Below are 22,430 nucleotides of genomic sequence, written 5' to 3'. Positions count from 1 at the left end.
AAATCTTAATTTTAACTTTAAAAATTTATTTTTAATTTTAAAAATAATTTATTAACAGAAAATATTGTATTTAAAGAGCACTTAAGGTACAAGTATATCTAAGTACTTTCTCCCATCTTTAATTGACTTTCAGAATATTAAAATAAAAGAAAAATTATTTTGATTTCCAAGAATCATTATTATTCTTCCCCATTTTCTTAAGAGTTTTGAGATTTTACGAGTATTTCATTTTTTAGGTCAACATTTCTTGATTATTTCTTTTGAAAAATTTTATTCCAATATACGATATGGATGACACGAGGACTTAAAAATATTGAAAGTAAACAAAAATCTTGAATTTCTGGAAACTTTTAATGTTAAATTGTAAATTTTTTGTCTTCTTCAACAGTCAATAGATTGAATGGTAAGATACGTGATTCAACACTTGTTTTATTTTTTCTTATTTCAAGCTCCGTAGGCTTTGAGATGATATGAATTTATAGCTTTCGCTCTGAGAAAGATTCTCATGGAAGTAGAAAATTTCGTACAAATAAATCTCTGCCACTCTCTCTCACATGTAAGTTAAATCTCCATGCATTTGAATAATGAGAAAGCCATCTACTTACACAAAATAATTTTCACTTTTCATGGCGTAAAACAAGCTCTCTCTGTCATTTTGTATGAAATTAAATATACATCAGAAATACGTGCTCAACACAACTTACACACATTATATTCCAAAATAATTATTTCAACAGAAACTGAGAAAGTGTTGTTTTCCAAAAAAATAATGATTTTAATATAAAACAAAAAAAAAATGCCTATATTTTAACACGCACAAAAATTACATTCACCTCTTCATTGCAATTATTGCGATAGTATTTAAGTATGTCATTAAAATATCAAAGCGATCTAGTTACTAAAAATAGAATTTATTTAGAATAGCATTGTTTATTCTTTGAAGATTTGGTGTGTTATCTTGCGTTTTGTTTTCTGTTTTTGGTTTTTGCGTGGTTTTGTGTTTGCAATTAAGCTAAATCTAGTTATTGTAGGTGTTTGTTTTTTTTTTTGTTTTAATAATAATTATTTTCTTGTTAGTCACGTTTATTTTCCAAAAAACAATTATAAATGCATTTGGTCTCGTAGTGTACACAAAATGAAAATTTATTTTATAATAAACAAAAAAAAGAACAAGAACAAATCTAAATTGCGTTTTTATTTTTAAATAATTTTTTTTTTTAAAATAGTTCTTGGAATATGGAAAAAAAAATTCAATGATTTCCTTTAGTCAGGTAAATTAATTATGGCATGAAGTCTGGTATGTCATATACAGATACATTCTTATTTCATTTGATATTTGTTGAGTAAGAGTGTATAAGTCTACATCGAATCTCAAGGACATTCATTATAAAATTTTAGTTTTAGTCAATAAAAATTTTTACTTTTCTTTCAATTGATATTAGCGCCATTTTATTGATTTTTGTCACATAAATTCTGTGGCTTATGTGAATAAACCACAGCGCAATACGTGATATAATTAGACACATGGAGAGTGCATTCAATATCAACAAAAGTTTAAGCTTCCATGACTTTCTAAATATTTCTGCGTTGATTATGTTTTTGATAAGAGTAATAAGTAATATAATCAATGCTGAGGCAAATTTTTAATTGAAAAAATACTTTTCTTGTCCGTTCTCTCATTACGTCTTCAACATTTCTCCTATTAAAATAATCATTCTAACCTTATTGCGCTTACATAGCCGAATTATTTATACCCCAGCAATATTTTGATCTTACTGAATTTGAAAAAAAAGTCGAAATATTAATTTCGTCGAAAAGTGGAATTCCTCTCTTAGATGAGATTAATTTGGAATTATTACCATTAATTCTGTATTAAGTTTTGAAATTAATTGTCAACCAAATCGGATTTGACAATAACTATCAGTTGAAAACGGCTAAATTGTCAATTTCGGCAGTAATTATCAAAACAATTGGATGCTCTTATTTAGTAATTAAATGATTGCGGTAGAACAAACGGGTATTGGATGTAGTTCGTATTTATATTGAAGATTTTTAAATCGATCCAATAAAGCAAGTTTTTACGATCTACGAAATTTAAAATTTTAAATTCAGTTTTTACGTAGCAGAGTTACTCGGAGGCAATTTTAATATTATAAAAGTAAATTTAATTTATTTTTATAAATAATTTTATTAGGAAAAATTAAGGTTATGGTTATGAAATCAATATTTTAATCTTATTATGTTCTTGGGAAAATGTAAATGTATTATTTATATAAAAGCTATACCGTTATCTCTCCATGCTTCATACATTTTCATAAAAACATTTAAGGTCAAGTTGCTTATATAATACGTCTATATATACATGTCAATAAAATATCAAATAACTGACAATCAAACATCAAATATAGTTATCAATCAAGAAAAAAAAAATTCTATAGAAAAAAAGTATGGTTGATGATTTCCATAAATTTTATATTTACTATATTAGTTTACACGTGTATTCAAGATTTTTACGTAAACAATATTGTTGTCACGTCGTACCTGATAGAATTTCTTAAATGTGAAATTTAAGGATTGAAATGATTTTGATTAAAAAGGTCTTAGATATATTTATGGTCATCATAAATTATGCATTTAATAGCAATAATCTTACTAATCGGAGAAGAATTGACGGTATAGTATGTATTGGCGGAATATAGCGGAATAAGTAAGAAAGTACTATTTATATATTTAATTATCTTCTAGTATTAAGTATAACAGTTATAGAGAAGAACTATAAATTGTATTTTCATGTATTTGAAGAGCCTTAATATGTCCCGATAGAATTTTCAAAATTTCATAAATTTGAAGAAAATCTCTTAAAAAATAATGTTGAGAAAATGTTAACAATATGATTTCTAAAACTCTAAATGATTATACTTGTATATAATACTGTTATAGCAAAAACACCGTGCATTTAATAAAAAAAAATTTAAAAGTTTTAAATTATTATTTGTTCAATTTCATTCCAATTCAATTATAAAATCATTATTTTATATATTTGAAGAGCTGAACCTGGATAAGAGAAATTTGAAAGGAACCCAAATCATTTTATTTTCATAAGTGAATTAAACTTTAACCCTGTCTTGCACAAATCACAAAAACTCAATGAGAAATTATTTTCTATGTATAATCGAGAAGACCTCATTACATTAGTAATTGAGCAAAGGTATAATTTAGTCGGCATAATTTACTCAATTAAATTGAAAAATTTTACTCTTCAGCTCACTAAATTTGTGAATAAAATTTATAAAATTAGTTGCAAAGAAATTCTACCTTTGCAAAGAGCAAAATTAATACAATCAGAATCAGAGATTAAATACAATCAGATTCAGAATTATGCCAGAGTTCTCTCCGATTTTAGTCGGAAAAAAATTTTACAATGGATAAATTTTAATATTAAAAATGAATACGATCAAATTATTCTGTAATTTAATATTTTTTCAAATTTGAAAATGTTAATGAAGAATATATTAGCTCTTTGGAATTTTGAATAATTTCTACAAACACCTGAGGTGAGATCTAATCGTACTCTAGTCCTTATACAAGATACGAATTTTCTGAGCGCTTTGAATGCTTTAAGTCAAAAAACAAGCATTCATCTATGTTTTAATAGATCTAAATCTAATCTGATATTAAAACAAAAATGGAATCGTCCTTATAATCATAGTAGTGCAAAACTTATTTTTCATATCAGCTCAGATTTCTTTATCTTTTCCAGATTCAACTATGTTCTTCTTATGATCTTAAAAATTCATATTACAATTTTAAAAGTATAATTAAAATGCAATTAGATTTAATAAAAAATAATTAATAAAATTAAAAAATATTTTTTTATTTACTTACCAATTTTTCCCGCCATTTTTTTCCGTTTTTTTTTTATTTCTCTTTCTTTTCTCAAATATTTTCGAATTAAATCAAATTGTTTAAGTCATAAAAATTAAATTAAAAATTTATTTCTCTTCTTATTTTATTTTTTAATATGTAAATTTCAAATTTTTCTTTATTAATTTATTTATTAATTAATTTAATTATTATAATTTTCAAGTCACATTTAATTCACATTTAATTTCCTAAACCGTAAATGCAATTTTTTATTTCTGATTTTCTACTACTTAAAATTTTTTAAAAATTTCCATTTTCTTTTATCATAATTTTAATGTTGTTTGTATATTATGACTTTTTTGTTTTTCAGTTCACTCTAATTAATTAATATTTTAAAATTAATGTTAATTAATTAAAAACTCTTAATTATTTGTTAATTAATTAATTATTACAAGAAATAATCATTATTTTATATGTAAATTTAATTTTTTATTGTTAATATTTTATTGTAATTCTTGCACATATAATTTTTAGCAGTGTATGCATAAGTTTTAAGGAATACTTTCAGAATTTTTCCTATAAAAAGGCAGAAAATTTTTAGTGAATTTTTGTTTTTACCTTAATTTTTTAGAAAATTACAAAATTAATAATAATTAAATTTTATTTTAATGCAAAAAAAATTTTCGAATGGAACATTTATTCCATTATATTTTTTAAAAATATACAACATTTATGTATAGAAAAATTTGCGGTATCCTTGATTTATTTTTGAATTTATTGGAATAAATTATATTTCAAAAAAATTTATATATATATATATATATATATAATATAAAATAAATTTTAAATATTAATACTTTTATTTTTTGCTTTCTTTTAATTTATTTTTAACAAATATATAATAATTTTTTTTAATTTTGAATGTTAAAATAGAAAGTCATATTATGAAAAATACAAAAAAAAAAAAAATGGACAAGACAAAATGTTAATATGAAGATGATTTTTTTTTTGAATTTCAAATATTTTTTGATAATAAATTAATTTTATTTATTTTTATTTGTTCTTTATTATATATTTTTTGTTTGTTTTTGTTTTAGTTCAAATATTGGCTTTTCAGTACCACATTTAATATCATTATATGTGATCTGTAGAAGAAAACGCAATTTTATTAGTAAAATAAAATTAAAATGCAAAAAAAAAAATTTATTTATTTTTTGTCTTATAATTTTTTATTAAATATTTATTAATAATTTTAATTTATCATTTATTTTTTTCAATAATATTTTCATTCAACATTCAATTCAATTTAAAAGCACAATATAAACAAGTGAATTTAATAATTCTTTAGTACTTTTTATTTTCTATAGTACTATAATAAATAATTCTCATTAATATTGTTATTAATATTTTTTTTCATAAATTTCACTTAATTTACATTACATTACAATATTGTATTACAATATTTTCAAATCGCTAACCAAAAGAGTTAATTTCTCAAATTTCCGAAAATAATAATTAAACTGTTATAAATTTATTTATTCCCGCAACAGTTTATAAAAGTTCATATTATATAATAAATCAAAATAAAAATTATTTAAATTTTTGTCTTTTATTTAAAATTTAAAATTATTATTTAATTAACTGTTTTTTTTTTTTTTTTTTGCTTTTATTTCAATATATTTTTTTCTAATATTATTCCACCGTATTCAGTATTAAAATATATATATGTATACGAAAAATCAAATAAACAAATATTCAACGACAACATCTATTTACGAAATGATCTCAAATTTTGGTAAACATTTCATTTTATATAAAAAAAAAATTCTTTTCCACACATAATAACGGTATACAATATACTCTTCTTATAACATTATCCAAAAAGAAAAATAAACAAAAAAGAAAAAAAGAGAGAAAGAAAAAGAAATGAATAGCAATCAACAGTGTACCCAGTAGTAGCATCAAACAGTAACAGTATAATAGTATAGCAGTAACAGTATTATAATAATACAATACTAATAAAGTAAAATTGAAATGAAAATATTAACAGTATTCAGTAGTATAACAGTAAGTATTAAAAAAAAAATTAAACAAAAATAAAATGAATATTTTTAATTTTTTTATTTTTCTATTTTTTTCTTAATAACGGTTAATATAATAACGGTATTTTGTATTAAACTTACAACAAATAATATCGTTGTAATAACGAGAAGACCCGATATTGAATGATTTTTGTTTTGAAAAATTGAAAAAAAAAGAAAGAATAAGAAAATATGGACAAAATTTTCCAAAAAAAAATTTAAATTTCTCATTTTACTTTTACATAGTAAATTATTCCGTGAAAAAGGAAAGAGAGCAAAAAAAAAAAAGAAAAGAAAATAGTAAATACGAGTATAATAAAAAATTTTCTCTATTCAATTGCTCTTTATGTTTTCCTCTCTCTTGGATTTCGGAATCAAAAATTCGGAATTAATTCTAATTGGATATGATATTAAATTTTTTTTTTTGTATTCTTTTAATATTGTTCTTATTGTTGTTTTTGTTGTTATACACATTTTGTTTTTTTTTAGTTTGATTTTATTGTAAAATATTGTTGATAACATGTGTATTTACAAAATGTTATAATGTTGGTAAATACATATGATTAAGTATATGTTATGTATTTGTATATGAGTGATAAAATTTCTCTGTAGAGCTTTCTCTGAGTATAATATATGATGTAAAGGAAGTATAATATATGATGGAAAAGTGATTATAAAAGTATTACTGTATAAAAATATTATTTTCTTTGGAATCGGACAATCTAATGTTCATTTTGAACTAAATAAGGTCTCAGAGAGGGGGCAGGCTGAATTTTTTCGGATCACTGCAGGCTTAGAGGGTACCTAAGCTGGACCTAGAAAATGAAGACACTTGCAAATTTTGTGGTGAAGCTGAGGAGATATCAGTGCATCTTTTAGATTATCGTGCTACTCTCGCTGGCAGGAGAAAATAAACACTCGGAGACTTTGCTCTCACGACGGCTATTAGAGCAGTGAATCTCAAGGCAGTGCTATAGGGGCATACCCAGTGCTGAGAAAGACGCGAAGCACAATAGATCCTTATGCGTGGTCACGCTGTACTGCTACCCCATTTTTACCAATCAAGTCGAAAACTGATACTTGGGGTATTAATATAAAAATTCAATCCGGGCAAAACAATATGATATTAAAAACTCCATATTATATTTGAATTATTAGAATAGTTAAGGCTTTAAATTAAGCCATTTAATAATAATTTACATAATATTTAAAAATACATGAATTCTCTGCAAAATCAAATAGCTAGTGCAAGGTATTAATTACAATAATAAAATTTGAATCTTATAGTAAAAATTCATGAATGAACAGAACACAGAACAGAAGTTAAGTAATTGTATTGCGTGTCTCATAAAATTTTCTTTTCAAATTTTAATCTACCTGGTAACAATATAACATTTAATTAAAAATTTTAAATGTGAAAGTTTATTCAACTTACAAACGTTGCCTGTTGCTTTTATACTTTTTTATTTATACAAGAAAAAAGTTCCATTCTCATATAATATTCTCTCTTTTCTTTCTCTTTGCTCCGCCAAAAAACCAATATACATTATCTTGAATAAAAATTTCATTCTGTTCTGTTATCTTTGTACTATCTCTCTCTCTCTCTCTCTGTTTTTCTGTTATTTTGGAAAAACTGAACGATTTTGTTGCTCTCTTGTTTTAAAATTTTAAAGTTTTTTAAAAAATTTACAATATTTTCTCTTTCTCTCTCTCTCGTATCTAAATTTTTTTCGGAATTTTACCAATTACCACTCCAAAAGCTTTTTAGATTTTTCTTGTATTATAAAAACAACACTAACACATATATATACATCTAAGAAGTACAATTAAAGGAAAATTTAGAATAAAAACAACCTGTAAACAAAAAACCGGTATATTTTTTTACCTTCTTCTCTTATCTTTATCACGACTTTATAAATAAAACTATTAAAAAAAAAAAAACAAAAAAAATAAAAAAAAAAAAATTTTTTGTTATTGTTGTTGCCTTTATCGTCCCTTTTCTTTTCTTTCGTGTTGTTGTTTTTGTTTTTAATTTTGTTCTTTATTAAGTTGTTTTAAAAAGTTTATATTTGCTTGTATAACGGTTGTAGAATGAAGGATGAATTATGGAAATTTTTTTTTCTTATTTTCATGTATTTGATAAATGCAATATCCTTTTGTGGTTTTTTCTTATATTTTTATTATAGAAGCGTAATATAGACGCAGAGGTCAAGAACTATTTTTAGAAACGAACTGTGTAATAAAATGTTATGATAGAATACCATCAATACTATTTAAGCATCGAGGAGCAGTGAACTGAATTTAAAATTATTGTCACAGTTTTTTTTTTTATTTTCTAAAGTTTTCTTTTTTTATAGTCATAGTAAAGTTTGTTTTATTTTTATTGAAAATGTCGTGGCTTTTGTGGTTTTATTTTTATATAATGCACTACATTTGTACCTAACATAAATATGCATAATCAATATATAGTACGCTATATATGTAACATTTTGTACCAAATTATAAGGGTGTAACTTCCATTCAGTTAAGTTTTTACTTTTATTTTGGTTATTTATGTGTTTTTGATGTTATTTATGTGTTTCTCGGTACTTAAACAATATATGTATGTAAAATTTTCCGATTGAACACCAAGTTGGTAGTGTTGCCCATTTTTCGAATTGATTTTGTTTTGCTTTAAAATTTTTAATTAAATTAGGGGGTTTTTATTAAAAATATAATGGTACAATGGAGTTTTATGGAGAATTAGTACATAGTACAAGATACAGAGAAGAGTATATTAACATCATCCAGTAACATGTGAGCGCTTAACATCCAATAGTGGATTAGCAGCCATCCGATTAACCCATCTGCTAGTCGTCGCATCAATCCCTCGTTTGTGCAAGGACTCACAGATGACATGATATGGGGTGTTGTCAGTGGGGTGCTCCCTCTATATCAAGGAAGCAGCCAACTCTACCTCCCGCACTTCCAGTTGGTTTTTCAAGGACCCCACCAGACTCTGCAGAGCGAGTACAGTAGACTTCCTGACTGATAGGCGTACTGAGATTCATCCAAGGGATTGCTTCCCGTATAAATCCATCAATCACTTTTTCCATTGCTTTCAATAGAAAAGAAGTAAGGCTGATTGGACCGAAAGACCTTGGGTGGTTGCTTGGTCGCTTACCCGCCTTCGGAATATACGTCACTTTAGCCACCCTTCATGCCTGAAAGATGTAACCCCACGCATACCTGGCACGAAAAATTTCTAACAGTGCTCTGGCGATATGTTGGAAACCCCTCTGCAAAAATGCAGGTTATATCCCGTCATCACCTGGAGATTTGAAGGGCCTGAAAGAGAAAACAGCCCATTTAGTCCTGCCCATCGTGAAGACCCTGGGCCGGGATGCCCTTGGTTCAATGACCGCATTTGAGTGATTCCGAAGAATCTCCGAGTCAGGAAAGTGCGTTGACGCCATAAGCTCCAACGTCTGCTTTCCGTTCTCAGTCATGGAGCCATCAGGCCGTTGTATTAGGCCCAACCCGTTAGCATACTTTTTGAAAAGCACCCTGTGAAGACGCGCGCTGCTGGAGAGTTCATCAATGCCCTTGCAGAATGCCCTCCACGAAATTCTCTTCGCTTTTCTAATTTCTTTATTGTATTTCGTGAATGAGTTTTTATACTCTTCCCACGAACCCGACGCCTTGGCCTTATTTAATAGCCGCCTCGGCTTAGCGCCGAGCCCGATCTGTGGATTGGGGTACCCGATACATTTCTTCTGCAAGGCCCCCGGAGACCATGATATCAAACCTAATCTGTCTATGATCAGACATGGATGTCTCATTTGAGACATGTCATCCACTAACCCTACTGCCGATAAACTCAGTGCAAAGGGTGATGTCAAGGACCCCTTCCCTAATTGCATTTATGAATGTCGGCCTATTGCCCTCATTCATAACCATTAATTTATTGCTTTATATGAGTTCAAGTAGGCACTCACCTCTTTTGTTTATATTACTGCTTCCCCAGACGGTGTGGTGGGCACTGGCATCACTTCCTATTAGTTGGAAGTTTCTTCTTCCACAAAAGTCCACTAGATCTTTCGGTTGTTCAACTGGGTGGGCACAGTCTCCCAGGAGGTAGGATGAGCACACAATAAACTCTGTCCAACCCCCGGAAGACTTCACCTTCACCAACGCAGCTGATCCTGACTACCTGATCCTTAGAACAGTAATCTGGAATTGGAAAATACGTTAGCCTTTTACTAAACAAAATGCAAGCCCTTGTCCTGCCCCCAATTGTATTATCATACCATAGCTCACCTGTTAGGCCCTTAGCCTGATCCTTCACTATGAAAAGCTCTTGAATAAGGGCGATATCGAGGTGATCCTTCATAAATATATGAGCTAGAACATCAGTAGATTCCCTAGCATGTTGTAGATTTATTTGGATGCACCTGACAGCCATATCATTTCCTCCGGCTCTTGTCTATGGGCTTTGGCGCTTTAGACAATGGCTTTACATGAGTCGCTTCTCATTGCCGCCGTTTTGCGCATCTTGGTGGGCGCCTGCCCTGCCCCAGCCTCTTTTGCCGTTTGTTGTAATTGTCAATTTTGTTGTTGTTGTTGTTGCAGTTGTTGTATTTGTCACAGTTGTTGTTCTTGTTGTTGTTGTTATTGTTTACATTCTCCATTTTGTTCACACGAGTAGCGCGGGAAAGTATAAAGTATAGTCACCCATGGCAGAGGGCGCCTGGTATCCAGAGTCCGCATACTAACGACGTTCATTTAAATAAAGGGTTCATTTATATTATATAAGTGTACAAATTAAATGGTCATGGTAATGATTATATTGATATAGAAATTAATTACTTTTTTAAAATTTAATTTTAAAACTAAAATTTTTAATTAATTCACATTTGTTATCCAGTTGGTTCCCGTATGTCTGTTTAAAAATAATTTGATAATTGAAAAAATTCCGATATATTTTTATAATCTCAGAGTTGCAAGGGCATTTTTTGGAAAAGAGAAATACTGAGAAACTACGTTGCCACTCTGTAAGGGTGCGTCTGTAAGGGGCGTTTTAGGGCCTTATCTCTCACCTAGTTCGGGGGCACAAAAGATCTTTTATGCTGGTCGCGGTGTATTGTTATCCCTTCTTTGCAATCTACAATCTGCAAAGGCTTTTTCCTAAAATTTTAAATTCAGAATTGTAATTAAAATTTGATAAAAATTCTCGAGAAAATGAAAATTCAGGTAAATCATAAAAATTTCAGTAATTAATTACTTGAATTTAATAATTAAAACAATAAATTCCTGAATTTATTCAAGTTGAAAAAAATTCGGAAGGAACAAACACATTTCCAAAAACAACAAAAACAAAAACTCAAAATATTTTTCCGGTTTTCAATTGAAATGGAAAAAATTTAATAGTAAACAATTAATATATCATTAACATTTTCACCTACCCACCTATTACTAATTTATTAATTCAATTTAATACAAAAAGTCCATTAAAAGTATTCTTTATCATGTGTGGTATTTAATGGGCTCATTCTTTTTCACAAAAAAAAAAAACGAAATTTCATTGAAGTTTCCCACAAAATATGTGTTTTTCTTGAACTTGTGTGTAAAGCAAATGTTAAATTTATTTTGTTTTTCACTATTTACATTTTAGTCCTAATAACATAATATTGTAATTTATTTTCTTTTTCCGCGAAATGAACAAAAAACAGCCGAAACGAAATTAACCTTTTCTTCTTCTTTTTCTTCTTTTGTACCTTTGTTAGGTGGAATGCTAGACTAAAATAAAATATCAAAAAAAGCAGAAATGAAAACAAATACTTTTTAATCACCCACTGGGAAATTTTTCTTTTATTCTCAATACACCATACCATAAGTGTGTACGTATGTCTTTTAGTTGAAGAAAATAAGGGAAAAAAACGAGTTAGTAATGACTTTTTATAGCTTATGAGCAGATTTTTAGAACATTTTTTAGTGTAGGGAAAAACATATTGCATACATTTAGGAGATCGTATTGTAAATAATGGTGTTATTACAGACCGTATTGTGTATACAATAGGTAGGTTATGCCAAACAACCAGTTAAGTTTTCTGTAAATACTAGCAAAATTGACAATAATTAAAACCTAACTCTTTGTTCGAAAACCTATACAAATCTAAAAATAAATATATGAGTAACAGTTTTTCACAAAGTTTCATTAAAAATCTTACCATTTCTTTCCTTACTCAACTGGAGCTTTCAATTTTACGTCGCCTTTAATCTTATAACTTTACGCCAAGCTCATTTTGCTAATATTATTAGAGCATTTTTTTCAGCGTGTCTTGTCTAGCTTGCGTTTCGTCCCTTGAATTTGCTTATGGAGTCCAGAGTTCGCCACTAATTATAATCTTTCAACCAGTTTATTCGACATATTACTCTAACACATCTGGTTGATGAAAACTTGCCACCTCAGACTGATTAAATTTCATGTAAGTCACGTTTCGCTTCCGTATTTCAAAACATATAACCAGAATATGTTGTTTTTTCAACATGACAGTTGCAAACCTGCCGAATACTGCTCTAATACTTTATTTACCGAATTTTCTATGTATATCTTCTTTAATGGCGGCGTGGCAATTAATGATAGCTTTTATGTAATCTTTATGCGGTTGAGTAAAAGTTCACATGCATTATGCTTAAAAATTTCACTTTACACCATCTATTGTTGAAATAATAAAGCAAATCATTTTTGAATAATTACACAAATCAAACCACATATTATGAAAGTCTTACATCGTACAATATTGCAATTTCTAAAAATCTGTTTTGCTTACAACACACTTAAGAATATTGTTAATAAAATCAAATTTTACCACATATTAATTTTTATAGTTAATGCACGGTAATTAATTTTAAATATCTGCTTCATTAACATTATGACAGATAAATAGACAATATTCACAAAATATAACAAACTAAAAATATACTAAAATATCGAAAATAATTTTGAAAATTTAAAATATAATGTGTTATTAATAGCCTCTTATAATTAAACATGTGCGTTTTCAAAAATTTATTTTTAGATCAAATAGAGAGAGAGAGAGGGAGGGAGACCCACATAGCAAAGTAAAACACTGATTTGAAAATTAAAACATAACAAAGAATATTGGAAATATTAGAAAGAAGAGTAATATGTTTAGATAGTGTTACCGTTTAATAATCTAAAATGCCGAAAAATTTTGGAGTCAAGCAGTTGAGAATGACGAATCGAGCTTGTATTTATTCTTCTTCTAAAATTCTATACAAATATTATTTCAGATGAATTTATAACAACGCGGCTTCCTTTCAAAAAGTAGCTCCGTTTTGGTACATACCACCTATATACTTTTTATATACATACACTCTCTAAGGGAAGTTGAGTTCTCCAAAATAGGTATAACCTCCTAATCATTTATATTCCGTAAGTTCATAATACAAATGCAAAAAGAAGGTAAAGCCGAAAAAAAACTTTCCCATATTTCCACCCAAAATCCGATTGTAAATGCAGAAATATCAACTAATTAACTTGTATTGTTTCAAAAGCTTATTTAGACATCGTTTACGGGGCTGCCGTTGCTACTAGAATATTCACTGTTAAAATTAATGCTGCGTTTACCATTTATTAAGAAGTGAAATATTATTATTGTGAACGCAAACCAAACCGCGAAGATAATTTGTGTGTGTAATAAAATTTGTAAAAATTTGGTTCGAATATTTAATCTTAAAATACAATCAGAACGGCAGGTCTTCTTTGGAAATAAGCATAAGAGCATATACAAAAACAAGCTATTGAAGAAATATAAGGGGATGCATGAGCAAAATTGAAAATAATATTTTCTTTTAGTATCGGAGTGGAAAATTTATTATTTCTTAACAGTATATATATATATATATATAACAGTATATATATTATATTTTGTATATGTAGGTACGTTTCGTTCTTTATTTTTGGGTCTAAATTTTATAGCAGTACTTTTACGCGAAATATTAAAATTTATTTTATATACATATTTGCGTAGTCTAAGCTACCGCAATCATAGGAAATAAGTAAAAATTTAAAATTTTTTTATGATCTTGTATAATGCATTAATAGAATTTAGAAATTCATAAATTTTGATTACTCATAAATAAACATGTAAAAATTATGGTTATATTTGTTTTTAAATATACTTAAATATTTAACGAAATAATATTATTAATTCTAGAATATTAAAAATATTAAATAGAGATGTCGTAAGCATGTTAAGTCTATTTGAGAAATCTTTTGGCTATTGTTAATAGCTCGCAATAATATCGTGTAATAATTCAATTAAAAATCGTAATTTACCACTTCTTACCAGCATTACCGAAAGAAATGTTGAATATCGCAATATTGAATTCGATATTTGACAATATTAATCGTTAATTTGAAGAAATTTTTAAATTCACTTTAAAGTTCACTTCATTTTGACCGCATATTAATAAATCTGTAAAGAGACGAAATTTAAATTAAGTTTTACAGTTAATATTAAATTTGTGGAAAAGAAAAAATTTTTTGGGAATACATTTTTCATTTTCGGAATTTTTGAATTGGGGACAATTTGCTCAATATTTTTCAAAGTAAAGGCAAAAACGCATAACTACTATACTCATTATGACGAGTTTAAATAAAGCCCATCATTTTCAGAAAGGTTACTTAAATCTGATTGTGAATAAACCGAAATTTACAAAAAAAAAACAAACAATTTAAACTCTTACAATATTTGACAAGTATTCTCGTCATGATCCGTGTTATTAATTACAATAAAATTGACACTTATGACAGCTGTCATTATTTTCAAATTAACAAAACTCCAATTACGATTGAATAGCAACAATATTGAGTTACAATTGAAATTCATAATTTTACATTCATTCAATCATTGATTATTAAATGAATAATATTTATTAATAATATTTTAGTATAAAAGCAAATATCAATTAATCAATTTAAAAAATTTGACATATTGATTTTCGTTATATGTCATTGGTATTCAATAATTTTTAATTCTATATAATTTTTATAAGTTATTTAATTACCAATATTTGTAAGATGAGAATGAAAATTGTACATTTATGCAAATATTTATTCAAAAATTAAAACATAAAAAATAAACTTTTATTTATTTCAATATTCTGGAACATGAACTCTAATATTTGTACACACTCAATATTTACACAATTAATTTTGATTTTTCTTCAATTAATTTTTGTTCTCATATTCCATTTTGTTTTTAGTTACACGAACTTAATGAATTTTTTTTGACATATCAAATTAACAAAAAATTTTTGACATAAACATTATTTATGACATCATGGGACAAAACCATACCAAAGCTAAAAACAAAAACTCATTCCATTCGAACACGAACACGAAAAGAAAGGGTGTAGGAGAAAATTGTAGAAAATTAGTGAAGATTAGAGCTGGAATCATAACCAAATTTATTAAAGCTTTTAATAATTTTATCCGTTTATCTTTGTTTTAATCCTAATCAAGGTCATTTCCATAATAAAATTCTTGTTTTTTCATTCTAAGACCCAAAAACATAAGAATTATATAAATAATGTAAAAATTAAATTTTTTAAAAATTACATTAAATATTTTTATTTTTATCCTTATTTTATAAATATTATAAAACGATTCTTTTAATAAAAACAAAAAATTCAGTGATGTCCTTTTTTCTTAAATGTCAATGTTATACACACTATATACTTATTTATGTGCATATATGTAAATGTGTCACTTAAAAACAATAATATACTTTTTATCCGGGTTACAGACATAATCAATATGTCACAAACAGCAGGATATTTACTTTTAATACAAAAAAAATAAAAAAAAAACAAAAAGAAACACAATATTCATAATATTTTTGATTATTGTTCCGCAACAGACCCCATAATATTATTATTATTATTATATCATCAGATCTTATAATGTAATAATGTACGTAAAACTTGAATTATCAAAATAATTCAGATCGGAATTACCGATTATTATTAATAGATTAATAGATATAATTTGAGCTTATATTTATAATGAGTCGAAGTCGGACTCGGAGTCTGAATCCTAGTCAAAAGTCTTAGTTCGAATCGGAGTCGGAGTTAGAGTCGGAGTTGGAGTCGGAATCGGAGTCGGAGTCGAAGTCGGAGTTGGAGTCGAAGCCGGAATCGGAGTCGTAGTAGTAACCGGAGTCAGAGTCAGAGTTATAATCAAAATCGGAGTCAGAGTCGGAGTTGTAATTCCGGGCAATTGTGAATCGGAGTCGAAACGAGAATCGAATATTCACAAAATTTATTTTCTGATATTTAGGAGTTAGGTTGTGGTAAAAATCAAAGTCGGAATCAAATATAAGAAAACATATTGGTGTTAGATCAAATTCGGAATGGGAATTGTCCAGTATAGTAAATTTTCGGATATCGTGAAATTCAGTGATCCGAAAAGTCAGTAAAAACATCATTAATCAAATAAATCTAAATAGGATCTTTGTTAAAAAACATCTACCTAAAAATAAAATATTTTATTTTATATGATATAACGGTATTATATTTAATAACTTTCACATGTTTATTCATATAATCTTATAAAATAAATCGATCATTTCATATATGTATACATATATACTTACATAAACATGTTAAAAATACCAAATGAAAAACAATCAATTGAACTGTGCTGTGTTTTGTTTTCTCTGTGGCAAAATGTTTGTGTTTTTATGGATGGCAAAATAAAATAAAACAACAAGGATAATTTTAGTAACATGATATGATGAAAGGATTACATGTGAAAAAAATTTTTTTTTTCAATATTTAGAAAAATTATTTTTTTTTTTTATTTTTTAAATTAGTATACACAGATTATTTTTAGTACTTTAAAAATTACGTCATATTGAAAAATTTCAATGTCATGTAAATTTTTTTTTGTAAAAAATTAAATGAGAAGAATTTATTTTGTCTATATAGAGTCATAACTCATAATTATTGATTTGGTATACGTGGGGGTATTATAGCTATTAAGGTATATACTAAATATGTGTGTGATTATGGAATAATTTATTGGTTATAAGTTCATTTTGTTGCTTAACATCAGCAGTGTTATGTAGGATAGAGAGAGAGAGAGAAAATTATCAATACAAAGGTAGAATTGCTTTACACATATAAATAGAAAAATTGTAATTGTTGAATAAAGTTATATATTAAAATTTATGTAAAGCAATTGAGGAAGTAACTTTGAAATTTAGAAAAAATAAAAGTTCTTGAGAAAATTTTAATTAAATAAGTTCCTTGTTTGACAAGCTAGTAGTTTGAAAAATAAAATTCATTGTCTTGCCAAATTAATTTTTTAAAATTTATTTAAATAATTCTTAAACTGATTCGATTTAGTTTCATTACACCTCAAAGGCTTCATACATTTAAAAGTTATTCTATATAACATTTTTTATGGTCATATTATTATTTCCATACCATTATTATTTAGGGTAATATAACAGTCCCCAATTTAATCTACTATTCTCAGGTAAATATGCTTAATATATTATATTTGTTCATATATACATATATATTTAGAAATAAAATATATTTAGATTTTTATTTTTATTATATGGAATTTTTCTAATATTGTGTTAGAAATAATAAATTATTTTATATTTAGTTCATTAGAGCGAAAATTGCAGTTAATTTTTTATTCTTCATTAGGTTGTAATTAAATTTTATTATTTTTATAATTTATTTTTTTTTTTTTGACAAAAATTATTTTATGTGTATTACGTATGATCGTTTTCCTTGGGTAATTAAAAATTTTGACGCCAAATTGTTGGTTCTATCTATATTGGTTATACTATACTCGTATATTAGGTATTATTAAATTATTTTATTTTATACAATTAAATGTAAGATGAAGTAATTGATTATCTAATTTTGGAAATTATTTTTTTTTTTTTTTGGAAATTGGATAATTTTGGCAATCATCGACCATATTGTGTTCAAATAAAAAATTGTATTTATTATATTAAATTTAAGGTTAGATATACAGCGCACTGTACACTCACGTCGACCCATAGGATCTTTTTTGTGATTCCTATCCCCCTACATTAGCCCTATTCCTAGGCCCCTGACAAACCTCAGTATGGCAGCCACATCAAGCTGCGAGATCCTCAGACAGCTGTCCCAGCGTTCAACTCTGGCCCGCTTCTCCCATTCACTGAGGGTACGCAAGACCGTTGTTTTGGGCACCCCAAAGCATGGCTCCAGCCCAATGAAGGGAGCCGCCGCTCCCTCCCTGGCAAGACCATCAGCTCTCTCGTTCCCGTCCACCCCGTAGTGTCACGGCACCTACATCAAAGTCAATTTGTTGTGCCTGGCCAGGACGCCAAGGACGTCAATGCATTCCTTCAGCAACCTCGATCCTACTACATCAGAGGACCCCGAGTAGGGCTGTTTACTGTCCGACATAATAAAAATCCTGCTAAATCTTATGTTCCTTCTGATACATTCTGGAGCACACAACTCTATGGCATATGTCTCAGCTTAGTCTCAGTTTAGTCGTTGGTCTAGGATTACTCCCAGATACTTGACCTCCTTGGAAGGCTGAATGTTGGTGCCCCCCAGGAGCAACGGGCGCACATTAAATTTCCGTCGCCTAGTAAATGGTACAATGACTGCCTTTCCCGGGTTAATGCCAAGGCCCTACACCTGCGTCCAGCCCCGTATGATGTTTAGGGCACCCTGTACTCGGTCAGTCACGACATCATTGTGCTGGCCCCTCACAACAACGACCAGATCATCAGCGTAGCCCTGTACATTATACCCGCCATGAGAGAGCTTGTACAGTTTTATACATAATATGCTCACTAAATCTAGGAGAAGATGCTGCCAATTTGCCTAAATGAATTTAATTCACCAATTGATGAATAAATTACATATTCATCACAGATTATGAGTAGAAATTAACAGACTATGATACAAGATATTATTTTGACAATTTGTATTTTATAGTGGGATAAGCGTTTGACCGCAATACATGTATGAAATTTAAAAATTAATGATCATAGTTAACATTAGTAAACAATATAAAGTAAAATTTACTTTTGTGATCGGAGCCAGCTCTGTGTCGTACATACTTGATCCCATACATTGTACATAGTTAACGTCATAATATCTAAGATAAGATCAAGAAGTAAAAATTTTTTTAATATAGTAAACCATTTCTGTTAAAATATATTATTTAAGGGTCAAAAAATTAAAATCCTTAATTTCTCTTTTTAGAATAGATAAACACAATTTAGGGAATTGTTATATTTTTATATTTTTATACGAAAAAATAATGAAAATAATAATAAAAATACTTTATAGTTGATTTGGCCCCAAAAAAAAAAAAATATTGACAACACTTCCAACAAAAAATAAATATTATGCATGAATGAATGTCTTTTTTTTTTGTTTTTGTCGAAAGAAAACAAAAAGTAAAAAACCCTAAAGGTTAATATCGATTTTGATTATTAGCCCCTTGTCGTATCGTATGCATACACACATATCCCTATATATTGCTTTCATATGTGATGTACCTTAAACGAATATACATACTTACATATAGATAGTTTTTATCCTTTTTTCTATCTCTCTCATAGAATCTTTTATTTCTATGTTTGTGAATATAAATAGGTCTCTATTGTCTAGTATTATTAAACCTATTATATTCTCTTCCTTCTAACTTAATTTTAGATTTAAATTATTAGAAAATATATTCGGTTTTGCTTATGCTAACACTATTGTGGATTATTAATTCAGATAATGTGAAATAATATTTGGTGTGTCTGTTATGATAAAGAAAAAAACAAATTGTTTTCGAATTTGTTATTTTTGAATAAAAATAATTGTGAATGATTTTTGAAATTTTATATTTAAGTGAATCTGTCCCTGGGTACCATTTGAATGTTAAAATCATTCGGAATTTAAAATCCCGCGGAGTGAAACTGTTAAAATAAGTTTAAAGAAAAGCAAGAGTAATTTGCTTTCTTTTAAGAGCCTAAATTATTTTCAGGTGTGTAATTAAGAGAACACTGTCCGTAAAGAGAAACAACAAAATTAAATTCAGTATATTTAATCAAAAAATCCTCGACGACCCTATCGTTCAGCTTGCATCCATTCGTGTAGAAGTGAATTAAACCGTCCCAAGTATTACCTTCGTCCCCACTTATATGGAAGTGGTCGGTTTGCTATAATGGAAGCGAAGTGTCAAAATTTTTCGCGAATAAAAACCCAAGATATACATAGTTAACCTCATGCACCACATGTACGCCAGTCTCTGGTATGGAATCGTGCTCAGGAGAATCACCAATCCATTTTGATACCGCTCTCAGGCGTAAAGCTGTTACTGCTGCAATTTTCATTGCCGGAATGTCATCTAGAAAAAAATGAAACAGCATCCCAAGGCCCTGCGTAGGAGATAAGCGCAACGCTTCCCCAATGTACATCGTAAAAACACAAAAATTTCGGTAATAACATAACTTTCCAAAATTTTTTAGTCTTATTTCTAAATAATGAACACAAAATATAGTACACATAACTTATGAATACATGTACAAATACACAAACACACTTCCCTTAAACCTACGCATTATTTATGATTAAAACTAAATAGAAAACGTGTATACAAGTATTTTGGGATCAAAAACGTGTTATTATGGAGAACAATAAGAAAAAACACAACAATCACTATATTAAAAAAATTAAAATAACTTTTAGACAAAATAAACTTTTTTAAATACTTTCAAAAAATTCCCTAATGGCAGAGCATCAACATGACATGTAAATTACGCCTTAACTCATTTTCGGTTATCAAAGGAACAATAAAAAACTTTAACAAGTTTATTTTTTTGCCATTATTTTTTAAATGGTGTGATAACAATAATAATAAACTGCTAAATTAGGAAATATGACACCCCGCCCCCCCAAAATTTATAATAAAATTATGGTGTTCCTATAAAAAAAAACTTATTTTCGGAACTTTTCGTTTAATACACGTGCAAAAATTTCAAATTTATTGGTTTCTATTTTTAAATTATTTAAGATGATGAATTGAAATTTGAAATTTAATGAAAAATTTAATAAAAACAGGATCAAGTTTTTATATTTTACTCATATTATATAAGAAATATTAAAGGAATAATTATTTAAGATCCCAATATGGGTCCGATTCCTCCATTTATAATTCATTTACTTTCAATTGCTTTATTACTGCTTTATTGGGTGTGTTGCTGAGAGCTTTAAACACTTCCAGAACATACAAGAACACCACGAACAAATTAACAGTGCTATGAGCAAAATGCTTTTTATGTAACAATGGTTTTTGAGTAAAAACCTTGAGCAGTCACATGCCTCATTCACTGTTTTTTCCAACGCTTTCAAAAGAAATAATGTCACATTATTAGTTTGTATGACTCGTTCTGTCTCTGAACTGAATGAAAGATCAATTTCATTTTTCAAGAATTTTGTGGAATACATCCATAGCAATAGCTATTTCTAAATACTTGTATTAAGAGTTAAATACTTGTATTAATATATGGGTTAGTCCAATATATTCGAAAGGTCTTTCAACATATCGCAGAATGAAAAACCTTCTTTACCAAAGTATTTATTATAAATACATTCCTTGAATAGTCACAGTTCGTATTGGATTTCCGTTCCGATTAGCTTACAGTTCAGAAAGTATACTTGCGAAATAGTAAAATTTTTCAATTTTAGTTTATAAAATTTGATTGGTTATTGCTAATTTATTGACATAAATTTGCCTTTCTTCCTCATATAAGACGCAATTCCTTTATAAATAGTTATTTTTACAGTAATACATAAATAAATAAATGACGCGCTATTAACTAAAATCTTCCATTAATTTCTTAAAAAGCAAAAAAAAAAACACTTTATTAAAAATTTTAAATAACCACAATTCAAAATATTTTTTTGTAAACAGTAATTTAAATGTCTAAAAACATAATTAAATATATTTCTTGGTTTTATATTTTGTGAAAATTAATGATTTCTTTTAAGGAATTTAAATTAAAATTTGATTAAACAAAAATATTAATTCCCCACAAAATGAAAATAATTGAAAATTACAACATTAATTATCATTACAGTAAAAATTTATTATATTTGCGATGACAGGGCTTCGGCAACGAACAATGACGTAAAATTATTTGTTTGAAAAAAAAGAGAAAAACATCAAAGAGAACACAGTACACGTATAAAAATTAATCGTTCGTTACTCAATAAAAAAAATTTTCCAAATAATTCATACAAGATTTCCAAAAAAAACATGGCAGTTTACGAATTTGTATTTCTTTTTAACACAAGAAGATATGAGATATATGCAATTCTTATTGGGCAGAGCCGAATAACTGCAACGATGAAACTAATCATTTCTATCAGTGCTATTTTCGCTGGCGGGCATGT

At 27.6% G+C, this 22,430-nt stretch overlaps 1 protein-coding gene across 3 annotated transcripts in view; it reads right to left on the bottom strand.

Moving 5' to 3' along the window:
- LOC129614830 (serine/threonine-protein kinase meng-po) overlaps positions 1-3,993 on the bottom strand; it is a 111,983-nt gene extending 107,990 nt beyond the window's left edge. The window contains exon 1 of one of the 3 annotated variants that reach the window (XM_055529729.1): positions 3,886-3,993. In XM_055529729.1, coding sequence (XP_055385704.1) covers positions 3,886-3,901 — 16 coding nt within the window. In that variant the 5' untranslated portion in view covers positions 3,902-3,993. The remainder of the gene's footprint in view (positions 1-3,885) is intronic. The other 2 variants (XM_055529730.1, XM_055529731.1) reach the window with 2 other exon arrangements.
- Between the last annotated feature and the right edge of the window lie 18,437 nt (positions 3,994-22,430).

Source organism: Condylostylus longicornis, unplaced genomic scaffold (genome assembly GCF_029603195.1).
Source record: "Condylostylus longicornis isolate FDR11 unplaced genomic scaffold, ASM2960319v2 ptg000122l, whole genome shotgun sequence".
NCBI classification, from domain to species: Eukaryota; Metazoa; Arthropoda; class Insecta; order Diptera; family Dolichopodidae; genus Condylostylus; species Condylostylus longicornis.
This window is presented reverse-complemented; position numbering and strand designations above follow the sequence as displayed.